General features: G+C 48.1%; 1 protein-coding gene across 1 annotated transcript in view; it reads right to left on the bottom strand.

Moving 5' to 3' along the window:
- Positions 1-22213, bottom strand: part of LOC144121831 (focadhesin) — a 283349-nt gene that overhangs the window by 99870 nt on the left and 161266 nt on the right. Inside the window, exons 20-21 of the mRNA XM_077655244.1 lie at positions 9863-9904; positions 9253-9478 (exon numbers count right to left, since the gene is read on the bottom strand). Of these exons, the coding sequence (XP_077511370.1) occupies positions 9253-9478; positions 9863-9904 (268 nt within the window). The remainder of the gene's footprint in view (positions 1-9252; positions 9479-9862; positions 9905-22213) is intronic.

The following is a 22213-nucleotide window of genomic DNA, read 5'->3' as shown; positions in this document are numbered from 1 at the left end:
CTCGGCGTTCAAGGGAACATCGATAGTTGATAGAAGCGCCACTGTTCCAATCATGGCAGCACCGCCAATCGGAACCGCAGCAGCGCTGGGGAGTGTCAGTTGCCAACGGAAGAGCCGATGCCGCTCACGCGTAGTTTCTCTATGGCTCTGACGCATTTGACTACTGCCGGCTGCGCTTCACAAGTTTTAATTTAGTGCTTCGTCATCTGTCATTTGTGCTCCAGGTCCGGTAAAAGACCGGCACTCGTTCACAGCTACATTCAAGATGGCTGTCATTCTTTACGCTGAAGAAACAAACTGCATGTCGGGCCGCAAGTTTGTCATTTGCAACGAGTGATACAAGTGTGGCAGCTGCAGCGAGCCAAAATTTCCAGCTGTTCCACACGATGCCCTGATGTGACTGTTTGCGAAGTGCGAGATTTCGCTGCACAACGATGCTAGAATGACGAGCTGTGGGACCGCAGCAGCTATCACGACAGCAGCGCTAGTGAGGACAATGGCGCATGTGTGGGTGAGTAGTCCAGTGACTAATACAGTTTCGTTTTGGAATGTGCCCATGGGCGCTCCCGCGCGTGGCAGCCGATAGCGACTGGCGATAAGCAGAGGCCGCAGGATAGTGCTATGATGCTCTATTGTTAAAGGCCAAGCGAAAACGATCTCCAAGTTTTTTTGTTTTGTTTTTTCATAAATGTGATGTGGGGAGGTGGACTTACATTCGATTTGACTTACAATCGTGTAAATATGGTACACAGTCGAACCTCGATATAACAAACCTCAATTTAACGAAATTCTCGAAATAGCGCACTTTTTATTGTTCCCAATCTCTGCCCCATTGAAAACCATGTATTTTTTTTTGCGATTTAACGAGGTCATTTTACACTGTACTTCCGATTTAACGAAGTCCTCACGCATCGCACGCATGTACCAGGAGCCTCCTTGACAGGCAGACGAAAACTTTAACCGGGCATACAGTGATTTGCATGCGCCCTTTAATGCTCAAGTTTTCCTGGCGCACTTCGTGGAGCAGAACGTGCCGCTGCGCCATCTATCGTGTACGTATGAAACCTGCAGCAGACGCGCTCCTGTAGTACTAGCCGGAGTGCTTCAGAAGTTCCGGAACGCGTCACGCTATGACGTCACCGGCCTGTTGGAACGGGAAAGCGCCAACCGGAAGTAGGTTTACGAACAGCGGTGGGCACGTTTTCTCAGTTGGTTATTTGATCCTGTTGGGCCTAGGTCGTCGTCCTATTCACGATAAGTGGTTTCGCAAGAGATAAGATTTGAGCCTTGATGTGAAGGCCAAAATTATCACAGAAGTGATGAGCGGTGAAAAGAAGGCGGCTGTTGCTGAAAGGTATGGAATTTCATCGAGCTCGCTTTCAACAATTTTGAAACTGAAGGACAGTATCATGAGTGCCGTCAGTGCTGGTGGTTCAGGCTAACAAAGAAAGAAGATAAAGGAAGCAGCTTACGTTGACCTTGAAAAACTTCTTTTCTCATGGTTCCTCGATATGCACGCAAAAAACATGCCGTTTAGCGGGGCCATTCTTCAACAAAAGGCCCTTAAATTTGCTCGTGTCCTAGGGCACAACGACTTCAAAGCTAGCAGCGGGTGGCTGCAACGATTCAAGGAATGGCATAGCATTGTTGGTAAGGTGGCCAGTGGAGAATGAGCCGAGGCGAACTCAATTGGAGCAGCAGACTGGTTGCGTGATCGTGTTCCCGACATTCTATCACGTTACAATGTCTGACATATACAATGCCGACGAGACTGCATTTTTCTGCCGGCTGTTGCCAAGGAAGACGTTGGCTTTGAGAAATGAAAAGTGCCATGGTGGAAAACAAAGTAAACAGCGTCTCACTGTTCTGTTGTGCGTGAACATGGACGGCAGTGATAAGCATGTGCCATTTGTAATTGGCACAAGCGAGAAGCCGCGTTGCTCCAGCGGAAAAAGGAGCATGCCAGTCAAGTATGCCGCAAACACAAAGGCGTGGATGACAAGGGATTTGTTCAGCAACTGGCTGAAGGATCTGGATGCTGAAATGCGCAAAACGGGTCGAAACATTTGATCCTTCTGGACAATTTCTCAGCGCATCACGTTCAAGATTGTGCGCTTACCAACATTGAGCTTGAATATTTCCCTGCCAACTGCACCTCCCTGATAGAATCACTCGACCAGAGTATAACAAACAGCGTCAAGTGCGCATACCACAAGCGGATCATCAAAAGGCTTCTGCTGAACATCGAGCTCCGCAGAGACACGAAAATTGACGTGTTCATGGCCCTGGAGATGCTTTCGCGGTCGTGGGAGGCAACAAATAGGGAGATCGTAGCCAAGTGCTTCAGGAAGGCGGGATTGAACGAGAGCCTTTCTTTGAATGAAGAAGCGGAGTGCAGAGCAAATGACGGTGATGAAAGGATGGCGTACACAACAGATGTCGTTGACTCGTGGCAGCTGCTCTGCGACCAGGGAGGTGCTCCAAGCGACGTGACACTCGAGGACTTTGTCTTCAGCGATGCTTGCGCTGTGACAGCTGAAGAGCTGGACGATGACGCAATAATCCAGAGCGTCACAGATACAGAAATGCAGGACGACGACTCGGATGAAGAACTCCAGGTGGCAAGCAGCATAGCTACACCGAAGCAAGTCATGGATGCGCTGGATCTCTTACGCACGTATGCGGGCGAGCACTCGCAAGAGCCAGCCTTAGCAGCCCTGTCAACCTAGGAGCGCCTTATAACCCCAACGCTTATTAAAAAGCGGCAGATGAAGCTGGTGGAGTTCTTCGCTTCCCCTTTATTTCTTATTTGCATAGAGTTGCTGTGCAGGAAGTTAAATAAATATTCCAGCGTTCATGAATCAATGTCGTCATTTCTTAACTGAGCATGGTATCATTCGATGGCTGCGAGCATTGATGGCAGCGAGCATTAAGCGCTCTAATGGTAAGTGGTGGCCTCATGGATCCACCAATTTTCTTCGAAAGAATATTCAAGTTGACAGCTCTGGTATGTGCATAATTTTTTTTTTCTTTGTGCCATGGGTTGCCATGTCTTCGTGAAAGGAAATTTTATTTTTTTTAGTGATGACAAATCATGATGATGATGGTACTGATGGCCACATCTAGTGGCAGCTATGAGCACTAGGCGCGGCGCTTGCTGCAGACCTGCTCTTCACCGTACTCATAATGGGGAAAAATGCGTTCGTACCTGCTGGCTATCGGGCATCACGCTCTTGGTTGTGTTATTAGTTCCGGGGTTTATTGGTTATCTCAGTAATTTTGCTATCTACAAGGTGCCATACGCCAGGAGTGTTCCAAGAACCTGCATCCTTATTTAGACTGCTGAAACATGCGAACCTCGACCTAACGAAACTCGCGATTTAACGAAATTTTCGGCTTCAAATTAGACTTCGTTATATCGAGGTTCGACTGTATACTTTTCTATTGAGGGGTACTGGTAAGCTGATATTCATGACCTGAGAGTGCTTGCAAAATGTACTCCGCCCCATTTTTATTCTCCTAGTTATAGTAGAATCTGGATGATACGAACACATTGACACAAATACGTAAAATTCCCCAGCTGGAGTTCATTGTGTGCAGTGCGCAGATTTCAGATGTTCCAAAAATACCTTGCAGTCACAGATCAGTGTTGATCTATAACTCTGTGAAAAACCCTGCTCACAATGTCCAGCCTGCCGTGCATTTCCAGGCTCTCACTTCATGGCTACGTGCAGTGTTTTCAATTGTTTGGCGTCTTAATGACTGCATGTCCCACCTCATGATGACAAAAGGCTGCACGAAGCAAGATGCTCAGGAGCATGCCAAGATAGTCACATGGTCAATTTGTGAGCATGCACCTCAGCCAAAGATGATGAAGGCAGCAAAAGGAACCCCCGCTCTCACCCTGGGCTTTCCCTCACCCGTGGTGCAAGGAAGAGCTACACATGATCAGCAGTGAAAGGTGTCCAGTATACAGCTCGATCTCTAAAAATTGGAGCCACTGACCAATATACAGTGGAACCCCGTTCATACGTTTTTCACCGGACTGCGAAAAAAAAACGTAACAGCCGGGAAAACGCAACAGTGAGGAAAGGTCCGAAAATTAATGAAAACAGCGCAGCTTTGCCTTGAAACAATTTATTTCGACATCAAGTGAGCTTAGGTCTTAAAAAAATCGAGAATGGTTGATTGCCGTTTTTTCCGCTCGCTGGAAAACACCACGCGTTTCTCGATGGCCTGGAAAGCCGCATTGCTCTCAGCGTCGCTTTGAGGTGCGACGTACCTGCGGAGGAGGTCCAGACCCGCGACAGCTTCTCCAAAGCTCGGGTCCGCCAACTCCCCGGAATCATGCGGCTTGTGCTCCTCGTCGTCATCACAGTCTGAGGCTTCACTCGCGACCGAGTCTGCAATGATCTCGGCGATACTCTGACACTCGGACGTCACGACAGTAGCATCCACGGTGACGTAGTCGTCATACGTGACTCCCGTGGCACCCAGCGCATTCAAAGCTTCACTCAGCTCTTGATCATGAGAGGCTGCTTCCGTCTCTTCAGCTTCCGTGGCAGTTTCCTCTCCGCCGTCCATGCGAAAGCCACACCGCGCGAAGTAGTGCTGTGCAGTTGACGCGCTCACTGCAGTCCACGCTGAAGCGACGTAGTGCATAGCGTCCAGTATTGAAACGATCGTATTGAAACGCTGTCCGCGATCAATACGCGCCAGACAGCGCTTTAAGATAGACTTCCTGTACGAGTGCTTTAAGTTCTTTATGACGCCGGCATCCAACGGCTGCAAGTGGCTTGTAGTGTTTGCAGGAAAAAAAACAAGCTTAACGTTCCGAAGAAACGACGGGTCTCTCAGGTGGGCAGCACAATTGTCCAGAAAAAGGACAGCACTCCTGCACTGGGAGCCCATCTTGTTGTCGAAGTAACGAAGAAATTCTTCGAACAAAGAACGCGTCATCCATGCACGACTGTTGCTTCTATAGTGACATGGCAGCAGGCGAATGTTATTTAAGCGCCGTGGGTTTTGGTATTTTCCGATTACCCATGTCTTCAGCTTGTCCGAGCGATCCATGCTGCAGCAAAGGAGCACCGTCAATCGTTCTTTGCTGCATTTGCCTCCGTGGCATGCTTTGGCCTTCAGGCTTAACGACTTGGATGGCTGGACACGAAAGAAAAGACCCGTTTCGTCGGCACTGTAAATGTCATGAGGCTCACACCCCTCAATTATGGCAGGTAGTGTGGCCTTCCAATCGTCGAATGTTTCCAAGTTTACACTTGCTGCTTCCCCGGATACCGTCTCATACGTGATGCCGTGCCTCTTCCGGAAACGGTCGATCCAGCCATTTGACGCCGCAAAGTCACTGATGCCCAGTCGGTCGGCTATTTCCATCGCCTTCCCGCGCAAAATGCTGCCGTCGAAGTTAACACCGGCAGCGCGAGATTGTTTAAACCAAGTAAGAAGCGACTCGTCGAGGTTTCCATACTTGGTGCCACGAGCCTGCTTAGCTTTCGGACCGAAGAGCACGGCATTCCCTTGTATCTCGGCACGCTTCGAGACGATGCTGTGAAGCGTCGAGGGTGGCAGACCAAGATCCTTGGCGATGTCGACTCTTTTCCGCGCTGGCTGCCTGTCGACTGCGTTGAGAACATCCAGCTTTTCCTCGAGGGAAAGCGCCTTGCGCTTGCGCGACGGCATCAAAGGAAGACAAATCGCTCACGGTGTTAGCGAGGCCCGACGAGGCGTAGGCAGCGTAGGTGTTGACGGGAGGACACGGACGACTCGGATGGGTTGAACCGCACAAACAAGAAAGACTGGATTAGCGAGGCCTGACGAGGCGTAGGCAGCTTAGCTGTTGACGGAAGGACACGGACGACTCGGATGGGTTGAAACGCACAAACAAGAAAGACTGGATTAGCGAGGCCTGACGAGGCGTAGGCAGCTTAGCTGTTGACGGAAGGACACGGACGACTCGGATGGGTTGAAACGCACAAACAAGAAAGACTGGATTGCTGCGGGCCCGCAGGTTTTACTCGCTTCGGCTAACGAGGTAGTGGCCATTTAGTGGAAATCTCTCCAACTCATTTTCGCTCTCAGCGCAACACAAACGGGGCACAAGACGAAGGACTAGCGCAAACAGGCGCTGACTATCAACTGGTTTTTTATTGAAGAACGAAAAGCATATAAATACAAACAGTGAACAGCTTATCAATCAACAAAAGTTATCTGGAAGGCACGTGGGAGGTTGGATAGCTCAATTCCCTCTCGGATAACGTTATGGAAGGGCTGCTGATACATTTTGCGCTGTTGTGGTAAATAGTTATGGAAGCTTTTTATATTTACCACAACGGCGCAAAATGTATCAGCAGCCCTTCCATAACGTTATCCAAGAGGGAATTGAGCTATCCAACCTCCCACGTGCCTTCCAGATAACTTTTGTTGATTGATAAGTTGTTCACTGTTTGTATTTATATGCTTTTCGTTCTTCAATAAAAAACCAGTTGATAGTCAGCACCTGTTTGCGCTAGTCCTTCGTCTTGTGTCCCGTTCGTGTTGCGCTGAGAGCGAAAATGAACACTTACCAACTCACCCAAATTTCCGCCTTGCTCTCCAACTCGCGTGCTGCTTTTTATGGCCTCCGAGATTACCCACACGCGTGCAAAGGGGTGATCTCGGAGGCCATGGTCATGTAGCCAATTCCGCAGCCAAGCCTGGCCAAGACTCGTCAAAATGGCGGTTGGCGCGCGTTGCCCGGCCGGGTTCGGGGTGCCAGGTTGCGACGTATCATGCGGGAACGTTTTGACAGCTACAACGTAACAGCGGGGTACCCAATACATTGGATCCTATGGGAGCTATGCCGGGACCGGACGAAAACGACGTAACAGCCAGGAAAACGCAGCAGTGAGGAACGTAACAGCGGGGTTCTACTGTATACCGTATTTACACGATTGTAAGTCGACTCAGCGGGCAGAGTGGGGCGGGCGGAAGCGGGTAGAGTGGGTGAGAGAACAAACACGGGTTAATGACATCCTAGTCGAAATCAAGAGAAAGAAATGGGCTTGGGCAGGGCATGTAATGCAAAGGCAAGATAACCGCTGGTCTTTAAGGGTAACGGAGTGGGTTCCAAGAGAAAGTAAGCGTAGCAGGGGGCGGCAGAAGGTTGGGTGGGCGGATGAGATTAAGAAGTTTGCAGGCAAAGGTTGGATGCAGCTGGCAAAGGATAGGGTTAATTGGAGAGACATGGGAGAGGCATTTGCCCTGCAGTGGGTGTAGTAAGGCTGATGATGATGATGATGAAGTCGACTCAAATGTAAGTCGACCCCCCATATCACATTTCCGAAAAAAAAAAAAACTTCGAGGTTGTTTAAGCTTGGCCTTGAATAGTTGAACGCAATAGCATTATCCAGCGACCACCGTTTATCGCCAGCCGCTATCGGCTGCCGCGCACGGCTGTGCCCGTGGGCACATTCCAAAACGAAACTGTGTTAGTCACTGGACTACTCGTCCACACCTGCTCCATCGTCCTCACTAGCACTGCCGTAATGATCGCTGCTGCGGTCCCACAGCACGTTATTCTAACGTCGTCGTCCAGCGAAATCCCACATTTCGCAAACAGCCACGTCATGACATCGCCTGCAACAGGTGAAAAATTTCCTCGCTGCAGCTGCCACACCTGTATCACTCGTTGCGAAAGTCGAACTTGTGGCCCAGAGCGCAGCTGTTCGTTTCTTCGGCGTAAAGAATGACAGCCATCTTGAATGTAGCCGTGAACGAGCGCCGGTCGCTTACCAGACACGGAGCACAAATGACAACTGACGAAGCACTACATTAAAACTTGTGAAACATGACCAGCAGTAGTCAAATGCGTCAGAGCCGAAGAGAAACTATGCGTGAATGGCGTCAGCTCTTCCGTCAACTATCGACACTCCCCAGCCTGCTGCCGTTCCGAGTGGGGGTGCCGCCTCGATTGGAACAGAGGCCCTTCCATCAACTATCAACGCTCCCTTGAGCACCGAGCACGCATTTGAAAGTAAAAAGAAAACGTCTTGGACGCCTGAGCTTCCCGTAGAATGTGGTTGCATTATCAGACCGCCGCCACTTAGCAGCCGCAGTCTGCAGCCACGTGTGGGGTGCCAGTTTGCTGCTTATCAATAGCCACCATCGGTCGCCACCCGGGGGGGAGGGGATGCCAGTTCTACGCATTGATAGCAGCTGCTCAAGGCCAGTACCAGGAGCGATGCGACGGAGCCGCGCAGCAAAAATGAAACCACACTGTAGCATGCCCGATATCTCGTTTGTCTCGCCTTTACTTATAGTGCCATGTTTTCGTTTCAATTCTAAGTCGACCCCCCCCACTTCGGATTTGCAAATTTTGAAAAAAAGGTCGAATTACAATCGTGTAAATACGGTAACTCCTTCACTGGCTGTAACTGACTGACAACTGGCACAGAGAGATTTCATTGGACCGTTGACCAGAAAATAATCATGCGGAAAAGGTCTGACGTGTATCTGTGCTTCCTCGACAGGAGTGGCAATAGGCCTTGCTTTGCTGATGAGGCTGGGGACTACCTCTCACAGGGCACAGGTCATAAACTGTTCTGGCCAGCGGTTTCCCCAGCAACTGAAATTAGAGGGGGTGCCTTAATTTCTAGGGAGAGGGGGAGGGGATGTTGAGGAGAAGCCATAGTCATTACTAAGTTTTTACTTGTGTCGGAGTGTCAGGTAGAACTAGCAACAGTTATGACTCTAACACTCAAGGACAAAGACTGCGAACAATAACTTCATTTTACACAAGGGCTAAAGTCGTATTTATGAACTGACTAAGCTAAAAGACGAAGACTACTACATGGCAGTTCATACTAATAGCAATAAACCTTTAAGAACTAGCAGTTCAACACCACTCACGGAATGCAGATGTGTAAAACGCTGTAAACACGTCGAAGTTTGTGCATAAGTCATGGTTTCTTTCACCATAAGCCAGCTATAGACAATGTGTCCCTTCGCATACATGCCCTTCTTCTGGCACAATTAAACAAAAATGTTTATATGAATTGGGGGGTGCCTTCAGTAAAACAAAGGTGTGTACACCCCCCTCCCCCAAAGGGTGTGTGTAGGGGAATCACTGGCTGCGGCATTACCTGCATCCTCAATGCCCCACATGCCCTCGTTCACTCAGAAAAACTGGCAGCTGTAGTTTTTTCAACTGCAGGATGGCCTTCTCTTGGCCTGGGCCAACCAGAGTCCGTGCCCCACCTTGAGCAGCCACTGGAAGTGTTCCTGGTCCCCTCCTTGCCTGGCCTGAGCAGGGGCCAGGCCACAGCAGTCCACCAGCAGGTCAAGTAGGGCATGCGCCCAGGCGGTGTGTGACTTGGCTGCCTGGCGTCGCGCCCCTGTGTCCAGGCCCTGCAGGTGCTCGGCGGTGGCCTCCAGCAGGGCACTCAGGGCCAGGAGGGCATTGCCCTGCTGAGAGGCACGGCCCCTGCAACACCAAAGAAGGGTGCGAGAGTGACTGCGTGCTGCCAGCACATCACGTGACACTACTTTGTGGGTTGCAGCGTACCACAAACCCAAGCCCTGTGACACGCATTCCAGGGGCAGTCCAGCAATAGTTAGAAGGAAACTGCCGAACCCTTTAACTGCACAAACAAGAGCCATGATAGCTTGCCTGAGCAGCATTAGAGCTGAGCATCCTTGGACAGAGATACCAGTGCACAAGCCAAGCATGCATCACAGAAAGGTACCCCACCTAGCTCTGCTAAACTGTCTTTCAGGCTTAACTTTGCAGAATGAAAACAAGGGCACCGCATCCTCTTTTCAGAGTTATGCTCAAGTAAAAGCAACAAAAAATGCTGGCTCCACTTACGAGCAGTTTGCCTTGATGGCTTCCGTCAAGGTGTCCCTGGCCCTGTGACAGGCAAGCAAAAGAGGAATAGGCGTGGGTGGTAGGGTTCATGAATCAGTACGTGCCACTCCCAATTGAAGGCACCCACATGGAGCAGCCACATGGATACACAGCTTGCCCTTTGGCTGGTCTGCAGCACAAGCATGCAGACAAGCTTCCTTCCACTTTGGCACTTTGTCGTGCGACTGTCACATGTGGTCACAGCTTAGCCAAAGCCAGCTGTTGCGTGGGTCTCTCCAGTAGACTCCTTCGAGACAAACTTGAAGGGACTTTTTTATCACAGGTTTTCCAAAATAAAGATCCATCAGCAAGCCAGGTGTTTCCAGATATGGGTTACAAACAATGTATGAAATGGCCATTAATCAAGAAGATAATTGCAAAAACAAAAGGAGTACTGACGGAACTATACCACAAAGCATTAAAGTGAGGGCGCACACCACAATACCGTATTTACTCGCATAATGCTCGCACTCGCGTAATGCTCGCACCCCCCACATTGGCTATCAAAAATTGGAAAATTTTTTTCCCCCGCATAATCATCGCACCCCCAAAATTACTGCCGCGAGCCGTCTGCTTGTCATAGCGATCGCCATCTATTGACTGCGGCCACAACTAACTGCCATGGTTGGGCGCGCATGCTACTAGGCGGCGGTACTGTGCTGTCATCCGCTGCCACCGCCGCTACCGCTCATCCACTCACCACCGCTACGCCATTTTGCGAAGGTGTCTCCAGCTCTCCGGTGTCTCGTAGGCATCGTTTGCCTTGTTTGCGTGTTGCACCGTGCTCTTTGTGCCGCTTCGCCATGGGACGCTACGCAAGCTACACAGCTGCTTTTAAGCTAAACGCTATTAAGTATGCGTTGGAACATGGCAACCGCGCCGCCAGCAGACACTTCGGCGTCAATGAGTTTTGCGTCCGGTATTGGAGACGGCAGCACGACGAACTCAAGATGACTGGTAAGACGCACCGGGCCTTCCGTGGACCGAAGACTGGGAAATTTCCTGCCGTCGAATCCTCTTTACTGGAATATATCAAGGCTCGACGAGCGGATGGGTGTGCTGTGTCGATTGATTTGATACGGAACCAGGCGCTCGTAATCGCAAGAAAGGAGGGCATCCCGGTGCAAGACTTCCGCGCTAGTAACGGGTGGGCCACACGATTTATGCGGCACAATGGACTCTCGCTCAGGAGGCGAACGACGCTTTGCCAGCGCCTGCCCGCAGCCTATGAAGAGAAAATAGTGGACTTCCATCGATTCATTATCAGGATCCGGCAGGAGAAAAACTTCTTGCTCTCCCAGATAGGGAACGCGAACCAAACTCCGCTGAATTTCGATATGCCCAGCAGCAGGACAGTCGAACAGACAGGCGCTCGGACTGTGCATGTCAGGACTACAGGTGCCGAAAAACAGAGGTGCACGGTCATGCTAGGCGTGACGGCGGACGGGCGGAAGCTCCCACCGTACGTCATTTTCAAGCGGAAGACCCTCCCGAAAGGAAAGCTCCCCCCTGGTATACACGTGCGCGTCCAAGAAAAGGGGTGGATGACCGCGGACCTTATGGTGGACTGGGTGAAAACTGTGTGGCGGCGGCGACCGGGAGCGCTTCTTTTTCCGTCGCTTCTCGTGCTTGATAGCTTTCGGGGCCATCTTCAAGAGTCAGTTTGGGCGAAGTTCAAGGAACTACGCACGGACCCGGCTGTTATACCCAGCGGCCTCACATCAATGCTACAGCCTCTTGACGTATCTTTGAACAAGCCATTTAAAGATAACGTCCGGAGGCTGTACGCAGAATGGATGGCCGAAGGTGAACATGCTCTGACGCCGGGCGGCAAGATCAAAAGACCGTCCGTCCGTGGAGCTGCTGTGCAGCTGGGTATCGGAGGCATGGGGGGTGATTGATGTAAACATGGTGGCCCGAAGCTTCAAGAAAACAGGAATTTCGAACGCCCTGGATGCGACCGAGGACCACCTGATGTGGGACGATGAAGAAGCATCGGAAGATGAAGAAACCATCGATTCCAGTGTCGACACGGACTCTGATGAAGAGTAGAATTGCTTGCAGGACGTACGCAACGCGAGTAGTGACAGGGAGGCTGCGGGGCAAATAAAGTGCTTTAGCAGCTTGAGCTTACGTTCACCCTGTACTTTCATAACGAAGGTAAGTTACGCTTGAAAGTAATGTTTTCATTATATTTACAATTGCGGACCTGACAATCCTGATCTTGCACCCATTCATCTTTGCATTTAACACTCCGAAACATTTGCTTGAAAATTTTCCCCGCATAATTATCGCACCCCGAACTTCGCGTTGATTTTCAGGGAAAAAAAATGCGAGGATTACGCGAATAAATACGGTATTAAGTGACACTCTTTCAAAGTGGTCTTGATTTTGCCATCTCTCTTTTTATCCATTCTGCTAGGACCACTTTTAGTGCTCGTCTGTTCATGCTTCAAGGGTGCCCTGCTGAGTGATATAGACTTTGAGATCACATTGGTATCTCTCTCTTCTTCCTCTCTCCCCTTCCCCAGCACGCCTGTCACCACCTGCATGTGCAATGCACAGCTGTCATGCCACAGCAGGTGGTGTATGGCAGGTGACGTGTGCACACACAGGTCTGGCTACGTCAGATATGTCCGCATTTTGCCCACATCACCTGCTGCACTTTGCCTCAGGCAGACGCAAAAACGTATGGTGCAACTCCGTCCAAGCTGATAATTTTACCTCCATTTATACTTTAACCAACAGAGTTCCAAGTCCACGAGCAGGTACACCCCTCCCCTATGATGCTGAGATCTGTCTTCAATTTCTAGTGCGACAGCACTAAATGGGTCGCTAGTGAAAAGGCGTCCACTGTTCGGATGAAGCCGGAGGAGCAACAGGTGCAGAGTGGACACCAGAGGTGCGCATAGTTTGGCCGAGGCACCGAACGTGACGTGGTGGCATAGCTGGTGCAGGGTTGGCGGCATGCACAAGGCCAAGGAGAGGAGGGTCACGTGACTATCTCGGTGCGGCAGGGAACCTGCACTACCCAGCAGCACTGCAATTTTTACTTTAGGTCACTAAATAAAAACTGCTGCCATGAGCCACTTGGGCAACTATGGACGCGAGACCACATTCTGAACGATTACAGACCCGTGTTTAGCTGAAGGCATGCATTGCAGCCAAAGCTGAGCATGGAAAAAAAAAGAGACGTTTGTCACCTTGCTATGATACTGTACCAGATAGCACTGGCAGCAAGCAAAGGTTTGTTCCCCCCACCTGCGAAAACTGAATGGAAGGCAGCTCGCCGAGTTGCTCTGTTGTTGTGAGCTCTCTCTTTGACCACCTCTTTCTCTCCAGCCACCTATACTCCATTTCATACATAGCAGGCAACACTGCAGAGGCTGCGGATGTAAACCGTCTTCGAAACCATATTACTCTGCAATGTATCACTTGTTCTTCTCAAATCCTCAGTGAGTGCTTGAACGAAAACAAAGAACGGTATAAAACGAGGTGCCGGCACTGAAAATCATGATCAGAACTACGAGGCACTGAGTGTTCAGGCCCTCTTTCTATAAAAGTCACTGAGTGTAAACTACTTTTTAGGCACGCATGAAGTAGAAAGAGCAATTCGCCCTAAAAGCCACATATCATACCGCCACATGTCATTCTCACTTCTAGAAACCTCAATAAGTTACAAGATGAAAACATGGCAAGAGGTAGAACGAAGGCAGGATGTTGCCACTCACGGTACCTAAGATTCGCCGCAATGAAATATGTCAGTGGTCACTGCTGTTGTATAGCTAACTACTTTTTGGCTCCGGACTTAGCCTGCATGAAGAGACGCGCTAGCTTTGGCAGCGTTGCCTGCTATGTATGAAATGGAGTATAATTCTATAATTGCGACGGGTGACGGGTGGAGGCGTTCCAATTGTTACACCCTAGAGAGGGATCAGTTCTTTTGCGTAAACGTCTCGTCCTGGTCCTTATAGTCTTCAAAGCTATGCTCTGCCATGGAATGACATTTACGCTTTGGAAGCCCAAGCATTCAAGATACGGGCGTTCATCTTCCCTTTCCTGCCTAACCTGACACATGCGACATGAGGCTTTCACAGTGTGTGCAGGTTCCAATAGCGGACTGCTCCCGTGCTTTCTTCACATATCCTCTGCGCTCGCTTCACGTCGGGCCTTCAAGTGTCGATGCGCATGCTTTGCGCTAAGCAGGACAGGCTGAACACCAATGTAAAAGGTGGCAAAAGCAGCGTGAGTCAAAACAGCCTAGAAGCAATAAGCGGAAGCGGTGCAGCATCAACGGTAAAAGCATGCCAGACAACAAGTTGAAACTGCTGAAAAACAAGCACAGCGAATACATGAGATGCCCTTGCCCACAAGCAGAAGCGAATGTCTAAGATTCCGTGGAGTGCACTGCTAAGATATGGGATCAACGAGCTTTGGGAACTGTAGAGAGAGGGCCCTTCGACTGCAAAAGAACTGCTTGGCTAAGGTGACTCAACAGAAGCAGAAAATAGAGCAACGACAACAGCAGCCCATCGCCGTGACAAACATTTTCAAGCAGGAATTTCTGGACAATGCATTTAGCCATGCATTTTCTGTGTGTGACCGACTCTGGCACAAGCGGGACCTAATCCCAGTGGCTGTAAACAGTTTTGGCATGTTAGAAACAATCATTCTTGAGGTAAGTTGTGTAAGTGGTTTATTGCTGCGTGCATGACTTCTAAAATGTCCTTGAGCGACAAAATGTTCCCTTATAACAAGGGGTGTACGAATATTGAAACTTTCAAATACAAATCTAATACGAATATGAAGAAAAAATGGCTTCGAATATCGAATCGAATATCTGTTTAGTACAAAAAATTTCATAAAATGATAAACAAGGAATTGTTGTTGCCCTTAATTTTCTCAAAATAGTGTATGGTGTTCGCTACCAAAATAAACAAAACTAGACTGCCTCAGTACTGTATAAAAAAACATCATGTGCACAGAAATGCATACTACTTGATTAGACAGCATAACAGTATCCAAACAGTAATTAGGTCATGCAAAACAAAATCCATAAAATGTCAAGACTGGCAACCAAGAATACCATGATGACTAGTAAAATCTCATTCATTCGGAGTTCAAGGGACCGGAAGAAATGCCCGATTCATCCGAAGGCCTCGATTAATAAAATTCCCCCCCCCCCCCCCCTTCCCCCGGAAAAAAGAAAAAAACCTGCCGAAAATGCGAAGATGCAGTAAGGCCTTAAGAGTCGGCTCCATCGCGCTAACACGTGCAAGCCCGTGACGAGCCGCCCGTTTTGGAGTGCTGGAAGAACAACACAAATGCAAGCAAGGGGCGGAGGAACACACTCTGGCCTCCCAGAATGGCGAGACGGTTTCTAAAAAGGAAAAAGAAATCGCCTGCGACGCACCAGTCGGCGTCCGAAAGCTGCGCGGAGCTGGGATTGGACTACCGGCGAATGCGTGGGCTGAGTTGCAGTTGCCCATGGCAGCGGCGAAGCTCAGAAACCGAAACTACGCAACCAGGCTATTTTTTGGCTTAGCGACAGGGGCCTTCCAATCGTTGTCACACCTGCCGTTGCGCCCACTAAAGAAGTGCGCGGGTTACAATGCACCATGCAATACGCGGTGATTTTTGCAGGATCGCTTGCCCTATAGCGACAACTCGACACGCCCCTTCAGGAGGCTCCCGCGACATTGCGCAAGTAGGCTTTCCCGCATAGCGTAGTGTCCAAACGGGATGGCGGAGGTCACGCTCGGAGAGTTATGAAGGCGGCAGGACGCATTCTCCGGATGTGGGCATTAAATATGTAACGTATTAGCGAGGGATTAAAAAAGAAAGCGCGATTTCGCGTTGCGATTGTTCGAAGCGGGCCGTCGGCCATCTTGGTCGCAGCACGTGTGATATGTGGTAAAGCCCACTTGCGGAATTTCACACGAGGTCAAGCCTAGCGGCGTCGCAATGCGATCAGTCCGCGTGATAAACGACGGAAAAGGAAGAGAATAGGACCTCTGCATTGCTTTCCTGGAAATTTTTTACTTGATCATCTGCTAATCTGCCCAGGTATTATGGTTTTGGCACAGTCGAATTTATGAAAGTCTGCGCAGTATACAATAGCTGGCGAGTATTTGGGAATTTTCGAATATTCGGAAATTTTCAAATATCCATTTCTCAAACATATTCGATTCGTATTCGAAATTTCGAATATTCTCACACCCCTACTTATAACATGTTTACTCACGTAATGTGCACCCATGCATAATTTGCGCACCCCTATCTTCTTTTCCCAGGAATTATGAAAAAAAAACTTCTACTCGAATATTTAGTGCTCTCGGCTCCGCCAGACTACCAGCATGTACTCAGGTGCTCACAAGGCAGACTTGGGAAGATCAGTGCGGGCGTGTCGCCGTGTGGGGTTGCGAAAGGTGCGAGTGTTAAGAGCCCAAGTTGTGTGCCGTTTAAGTGGCTCGCTCGTACTGACGGTGGCTTTCTTGGACGGACAGTTGTGCGCGCATCCAGGTCCAAAACTGCCAAACTGTTTGCTGTTCCGTTTGCCGCTAGTCAGCTGGGCCACATGTAAGATCCCTCCTTCATCGTCTGTTATCTCCTTTGCCTCCTACTGCTGGCTTACCGATTGTATCATTGCCTGTTTATTGCTTTCAGCTGCACACGCGCCGTCATGCCATCCCGTGAAGAATTATACATAGCGTGGGGAAGGGCGGTAGTGGGTATGAGTCTCTTATTTGGAGTCAACTTATTTGTTGGCCAGCGCGAGGTGCGAGATGGGAAGTCTACGTATAGGCGGCAATATGCTGCGTATATTGCATATTATGACCTTTGGCGAGTTTTTAAGGACATGTTGAGAAAATTTTCATGTGGTTTGTGCACCCTCTTTTTGAAGCCCTAATTTACAGAAAAAAGTGCGCAAATTGCGTGAGTAAATGCGGCACTCTGTGAGTAATGGTTATGTATATCCTCCCAAACCTACTCATTTTCTTTAAGTTAAATCCAGTTGCGGAATGGCTGATCTGCTTCCGAATCCCGTTTATGCAGGTCGCCGACTGTTGAACAACTCTGATCAGCACGGGATCAAGGGGTCGAAGTTAGTGTTCTGGAAGATAGAGACCATGCTGAAGGATTTCCCATGAAAAATTAAGAACGATCATTCCATTCTGGTAAACATTAAGCAGAAATTGGTTAGCAAAAATTCCTACTTTTCACACCTGGTTTAAAAAGACATGCTTATGGCATGGATCTCAACAGAGTTAGTTCTCCATAGCCAGACAGGGCTTAAAGAGAGCGGAAAACTGCTATTACATGTATAACGCATTTACAAACAGGGTAAAATTATCAATATTTTTGTTTGTGTGTATAGTTCCCAGCAGCACTGTTTCATATTATTTTTGCTAATCCACTTTCTTGCTGGAGTGCTTTGGCACTGTAGAATACGTTGTAAGTAGCTTATTTACACGATGGTAAGTCGACCTATTTTTCAAATTCTGAAAATCCGAAGTTGGGGTGGGGGGGGGGGGGGGGGCTCGACTTGCAGTAGAAACCAAAGCATGGCACCATAAATAAAGGCGAGACAAACGATATATCGGGCATGCTACAGTGCTGTTGCATTTTTGCTGCGTGGCTCCGTCGCATCGCTCTTGGTGCTGGCCTTGACCAGCTGCTATGTCAACACACAGAATCGGCATCCCTTATACACGCGCGGTGGCCGACGGCGGCTGTTGATAAGCAGCAAACTGGAACCCCCCCCCACTTTTTAGCTCCCATTCGATAATTCGAACTTAGCTTCATTCGAACAATTTTCCTGTCCCCTCTGAGTTCGAATTAACGAGCTTTTACTGTATACAAAGTTCTTCATGTAACCTGAGCCATGTTAAAAAAAAAGTGGTACACCACACACGTGAAAAAAATGACAGTATTATTTGTCTTTGTGTGGCACTACTCAGAGTATTTTAAAATTTCACCTAATTAGGTAGTTAAACAACAACGGTTAATTATGCAAAATTTGAGACATTAATTTTAGGTCCAAGCACACTTCGTTAAGCTGGAAGAAGGGGTTGAGAAATAGCCATTTAAGGAGTATAGACACTTAATTTTGGTGGCACGTTTTGCTCTCTACAATGATGCAGAAGGCACCACTTCACATGTATGACAGTGTGATATTTTCCTACGCCCGCTAAATAATTCATGATCTAATTTTTTCTGTCATGCTGTTTCTGTTTTAACCGCCAAGCGATGGCTGTAACGTCAAAGAGTGGTTTTTTGTGACGTGAGGCATGAAACAACGTCCATATAATCGCTGTTTCATCGTCTTAATTTATTCCAGTACTGAAGCCAGCCTTCCTTAAGAGCCGGAGTGACAACGAATTTGGAAGCAGCGATTATATTGGAGTTTTTTCACGTCTCATGTGACCTGTAAGCACACATTGACATCACAGTCCTCATTCAGCTATTGAAACCAAAACAAAAACAGCACAAGAAAGAAATGTGATTATAAATTATTTAGCGGTTGTAGGAGAATACCAGGTGGTGATCCATGTATAATAATTCCTTACGCATCTTTTACAAAAAAGTAAACAGAAACCCAAAAGTTAGGCGTCTATACTCCTCTAAGGTTTTTCTGGCAATGCACCAATTCTCTACTCCGAGTGACAAGATGAGCAGCTCATACCAGCATTAAAGAAATCCTGCTAAATATGAAAAAAAAAATGTGACTACTAGGCTTCTGTGCCACTGTACTGTAGTTCTCTCAAATGTGGTTTGAACAAACGAAGCATGCTCATTGACCCTGCTGAAGTGAGCAACCAACACAGCTGTAAGCATCACTCCGAAAGGGCGTCAAATCATTCATCCAGAACATGGAAAGCACGAGTTGCTGTCCCCGATAAGTGACAGGCACACAAAAAACCAATTGAGATGAACCTGTTAATCAGCCATCACACAGAAAAAACACAAAAAAGTTAGCACAGTTCAAGATAGCCTCAGTTTTTTTTTCCCCCCATTATGCAGCCCATTAAAGTGTGCAGAGGCCACTCACTTTGATACAGTCAGTACGTATGGTTCATTTGTTCAAAATTACGGTTGACCGTCAATATAATAGTGCAAGAGTGCAGTCACATGGTTTCTTTCATGTTTCAAGGGCTTTCTTTAAATGCCAGAAAACTGAACACGCAGAAGGTACAGTAAAGGCTAATTGTGTTTAAGTCATTGGGCCCGCAAAAAATATGCGAATTAGCCGACTACAGCAAAAAATGGATGAGGCAAAAAAAATTTGTTGTGGGAACGCACTACCTTTACTGGCCGAACTTTGCGATTATCGTACACATATTGCCACGTAAAAGTCTATCATCTACTACGTAACCCATGATGGTTTAAAAGAAAGCTGACTTCAAACATGAGTCGACGCACAGCCCCCAACACCCATGTGCTTCAACCCGCCGCTGCATTTTTTGTAGCTTTCCACGGGATAGCATTGTGGCGCACATGCAACTCAAAGCAACAAAGGCATAACAATGCAATCACAAGGACAGTATTCCAAAACCAGTGGAGATCAAAAGTGAAAAAGAGGGATTCCACCCTGACACTCGTGTGTGGCCCGACTGACTAGCAGCAAACTGAACTGCAAACACTCCAGTATTTTGGCATGACCCACGGCTTAGAAATTTTTAGAATCGGAAGTTTGCCTTCACACTACTTCCTGCTCGTACGAGGACTTGTAGGATGAGCTCGGTTTATGGTTTGTGGGGGTTTAACCTCCCAAGGCGACTCGGGCTATAAAGAGCGCCGTAGTGGAATGCTCTGGAAATTTCGACCACCTGGGGTTCCTTAATGTGCACTGACATCGCACAGTATACGGGCCTCTAGAATGTTGCCTCCATCGAAATTCGACTGCCGTGGCTGGGATCGAACCCATGTCTTTTGGGTCAGCAGCCGAGCGTCATAACCACTGAGCCACAGCGCCGGCGCTTAGATGAGCTCAGAGTCTGAAGACTCCGCGAGTAATGACTGAACATAGAATAAATGCTGCTCATTCCCTGATTGGCATGTTTTTACTTTAGGAAAAATTTTTTTTGTACATCACGCATATGGGCCGCACCCCAAAAAAATTGGCCCTCGAATCTGGAAAAAAAAAGTGCGGCCCTTACTCGCATTTATACAGTCTTTCTGAACCCCACTGCAACTTAATGAAATGCACCTGGGCCTACAATGAATATTACAAAGTTTGAGTACTTGACTAATTACAAAAATTTTATAAATATCTAAATTGTGCCACACGGCTAAAAACAATATGTTGCTGCTTTTGCATGTCTGCAGTGTACCATTTTTTTTTAAACCCTGGTACAAGTTATTTGAAACACGCTGTGTAGTGTATACTGTATACCAGGAGTTACAGCGAACCCTGCCAGTAAGCTATAAAAATAAGCTTTTTGACGTACAAAGATGGTTTTTGCAGCAAAGTAATGCCAGTGAACTCCAGAAGACAAAGGAGACATGATAACTACAGTTGAACCCGGATATATCAAACTGGAAGGAACAGCGAAATAGTTCGGAACATTGATAATTCGATTCATAAAAAAGGCAACAAACCCAATCTGTAACCTACAAGGAAGAACACATTGCACCCGCACTAGTGACACACTTTTTGTGTTGACCCGTCTCCGCAAGCGAAAAATGATCAAAGAGCACCATTAGGAGAAGCAAAAATTGCAGGGGGAAGGTGCACCATTTGATATACCGTATTTACACGATTGTACGGCAACTGGAACGTAAGTCGACCCCCCCCCCCCCCCCCCCCTTGCATTTCTCAAAAAAAAAAAACCTTGGAGGTCGTTTACATTTGGCCTTTAATAATAGAACGCAATAACACTATCCTGCGGCCTACGCTTATCACCAACCGCTATCGGCTGCCGCCCGTGGGAACATTCCAAAATGAAAATGTATTAGTCACTGAACTACTCGTCCACACTTGCCCTATCGTTTTTACTAACGCTGCCATCATGATCGCTGCTGTGGTCCCACAGCTCGTCGTTCTAACAACGTCGTGCAGCGAAAATCCGCACTTTGCAAACAGTCACACCACAACATCACGTGGAACAGCTTAAAATTTTGCCTCGCTGCAGCTGCCACACCTGATCCCCCGTTGCGAACATCGAACTTGCAGCTCGGCGCGCAATTGTTCGTCTATTCAGCGTAAAGAATGACAGCCATCTCAAATGCAGCTGTGAACGAGCGCCGATCGCTTACCGGACCTGGAGGACAAATAACGAATAACGAAGCACTACATTAAGAACTTGTGAAACGCGGCCGGCAGTAGTCAAATGCATCAGAGCAAAAGAGAAACTACGTGTAAGTGGCGTCAGCTCTTCTGTCGGCTACCGACACTCCCCGGCGCCGCTGCATTTACGAGTGAGGGTGCCGCCACGATTGGAACAGCAGCCCTTCCATCAACTCCAAACATACTGTAGCATGCCTGATATCTCGTTTGTCTCGGCTTTACTTATGGTGCGATGCTTTGGTTTTGATTTTAAGTCGACCACCCACTTTGGATTTTCAAAATTTTGAAAAATAGGTCGACTTACAATCGTGAAAAAATGGCAGTATTGAATGATCAGCGAAGCTGGAGTTCAATATACTACGCCACTTTTCTATACTTTTATACAAGTTTTTTTAAGGGGGAAATCTGTGAGTTCAATGGAGCGCGTAATTCGAAATATTTGCGTGGAATATATGGGGGCAGCTGTAGTAAGCTGGTCAACCAATTTCTAATAGTTAACTTTCTCACTGCTACAGTTAGGTGCCTGAATGCTAGAAATTTGTAGCTAGTCATCAATAACACCCATATGAGTTTTTCAAATTCTGAAAGCACAAATACACTCAGCACTGTGGCGCCACAAAAACTGGCCATCTCGTGTGTCAGTTGAGAACTGAGCGGCTGTGGAGCGTGCGCAGCCACACCCAGTGATGCACATGGCACATGGCATTCTCAGTGAAACCTTGGTGAAACCCATGCACCACTGTCGCATTAGCGTAAGACAAGCACCTACGCTTGTGTTGGTTTTCCATCCTCGCAACAGCCATGTCATCACGAAAGGGTCAGATTCTGTTCGGAAGATGGTGCTTGACCAGTACAGCACTCAAACACGCAGACAAACTTGGTAGAACTGGGTGTAAAGAAATTCGCAGGGGGTGCACAACCAGCACAATAAAACTACTCCAAAAAAAAGCTCACTAATTCTTCTGTCTGCTGTAGTACAAAAGGTGCCAGAAATGCCACAGCATTTCTGGTACACTAGTCAC

Source organism: Amblyomma americanum, chromosome 2, assembly GCF_052857255.1.
Source record: "Amblyomma americanum isolate KBUSLIRL-KWMA chromosome 2, ASM5285725v1, whole genome shotgun sequence".
In the NCBI taxonomy this organism is placed as follows: Eukaryota; Metazoa; Arthropoda; class Arachnida; order Ixodida; family Ixodidae; genus Amblyomma; species Amblyomma americanum.
The sequence above is the reverse complement of the archived record's forward strand: the minus strand, read 5'-3'. Positions and strand labels throughout refer to the sequence as shown.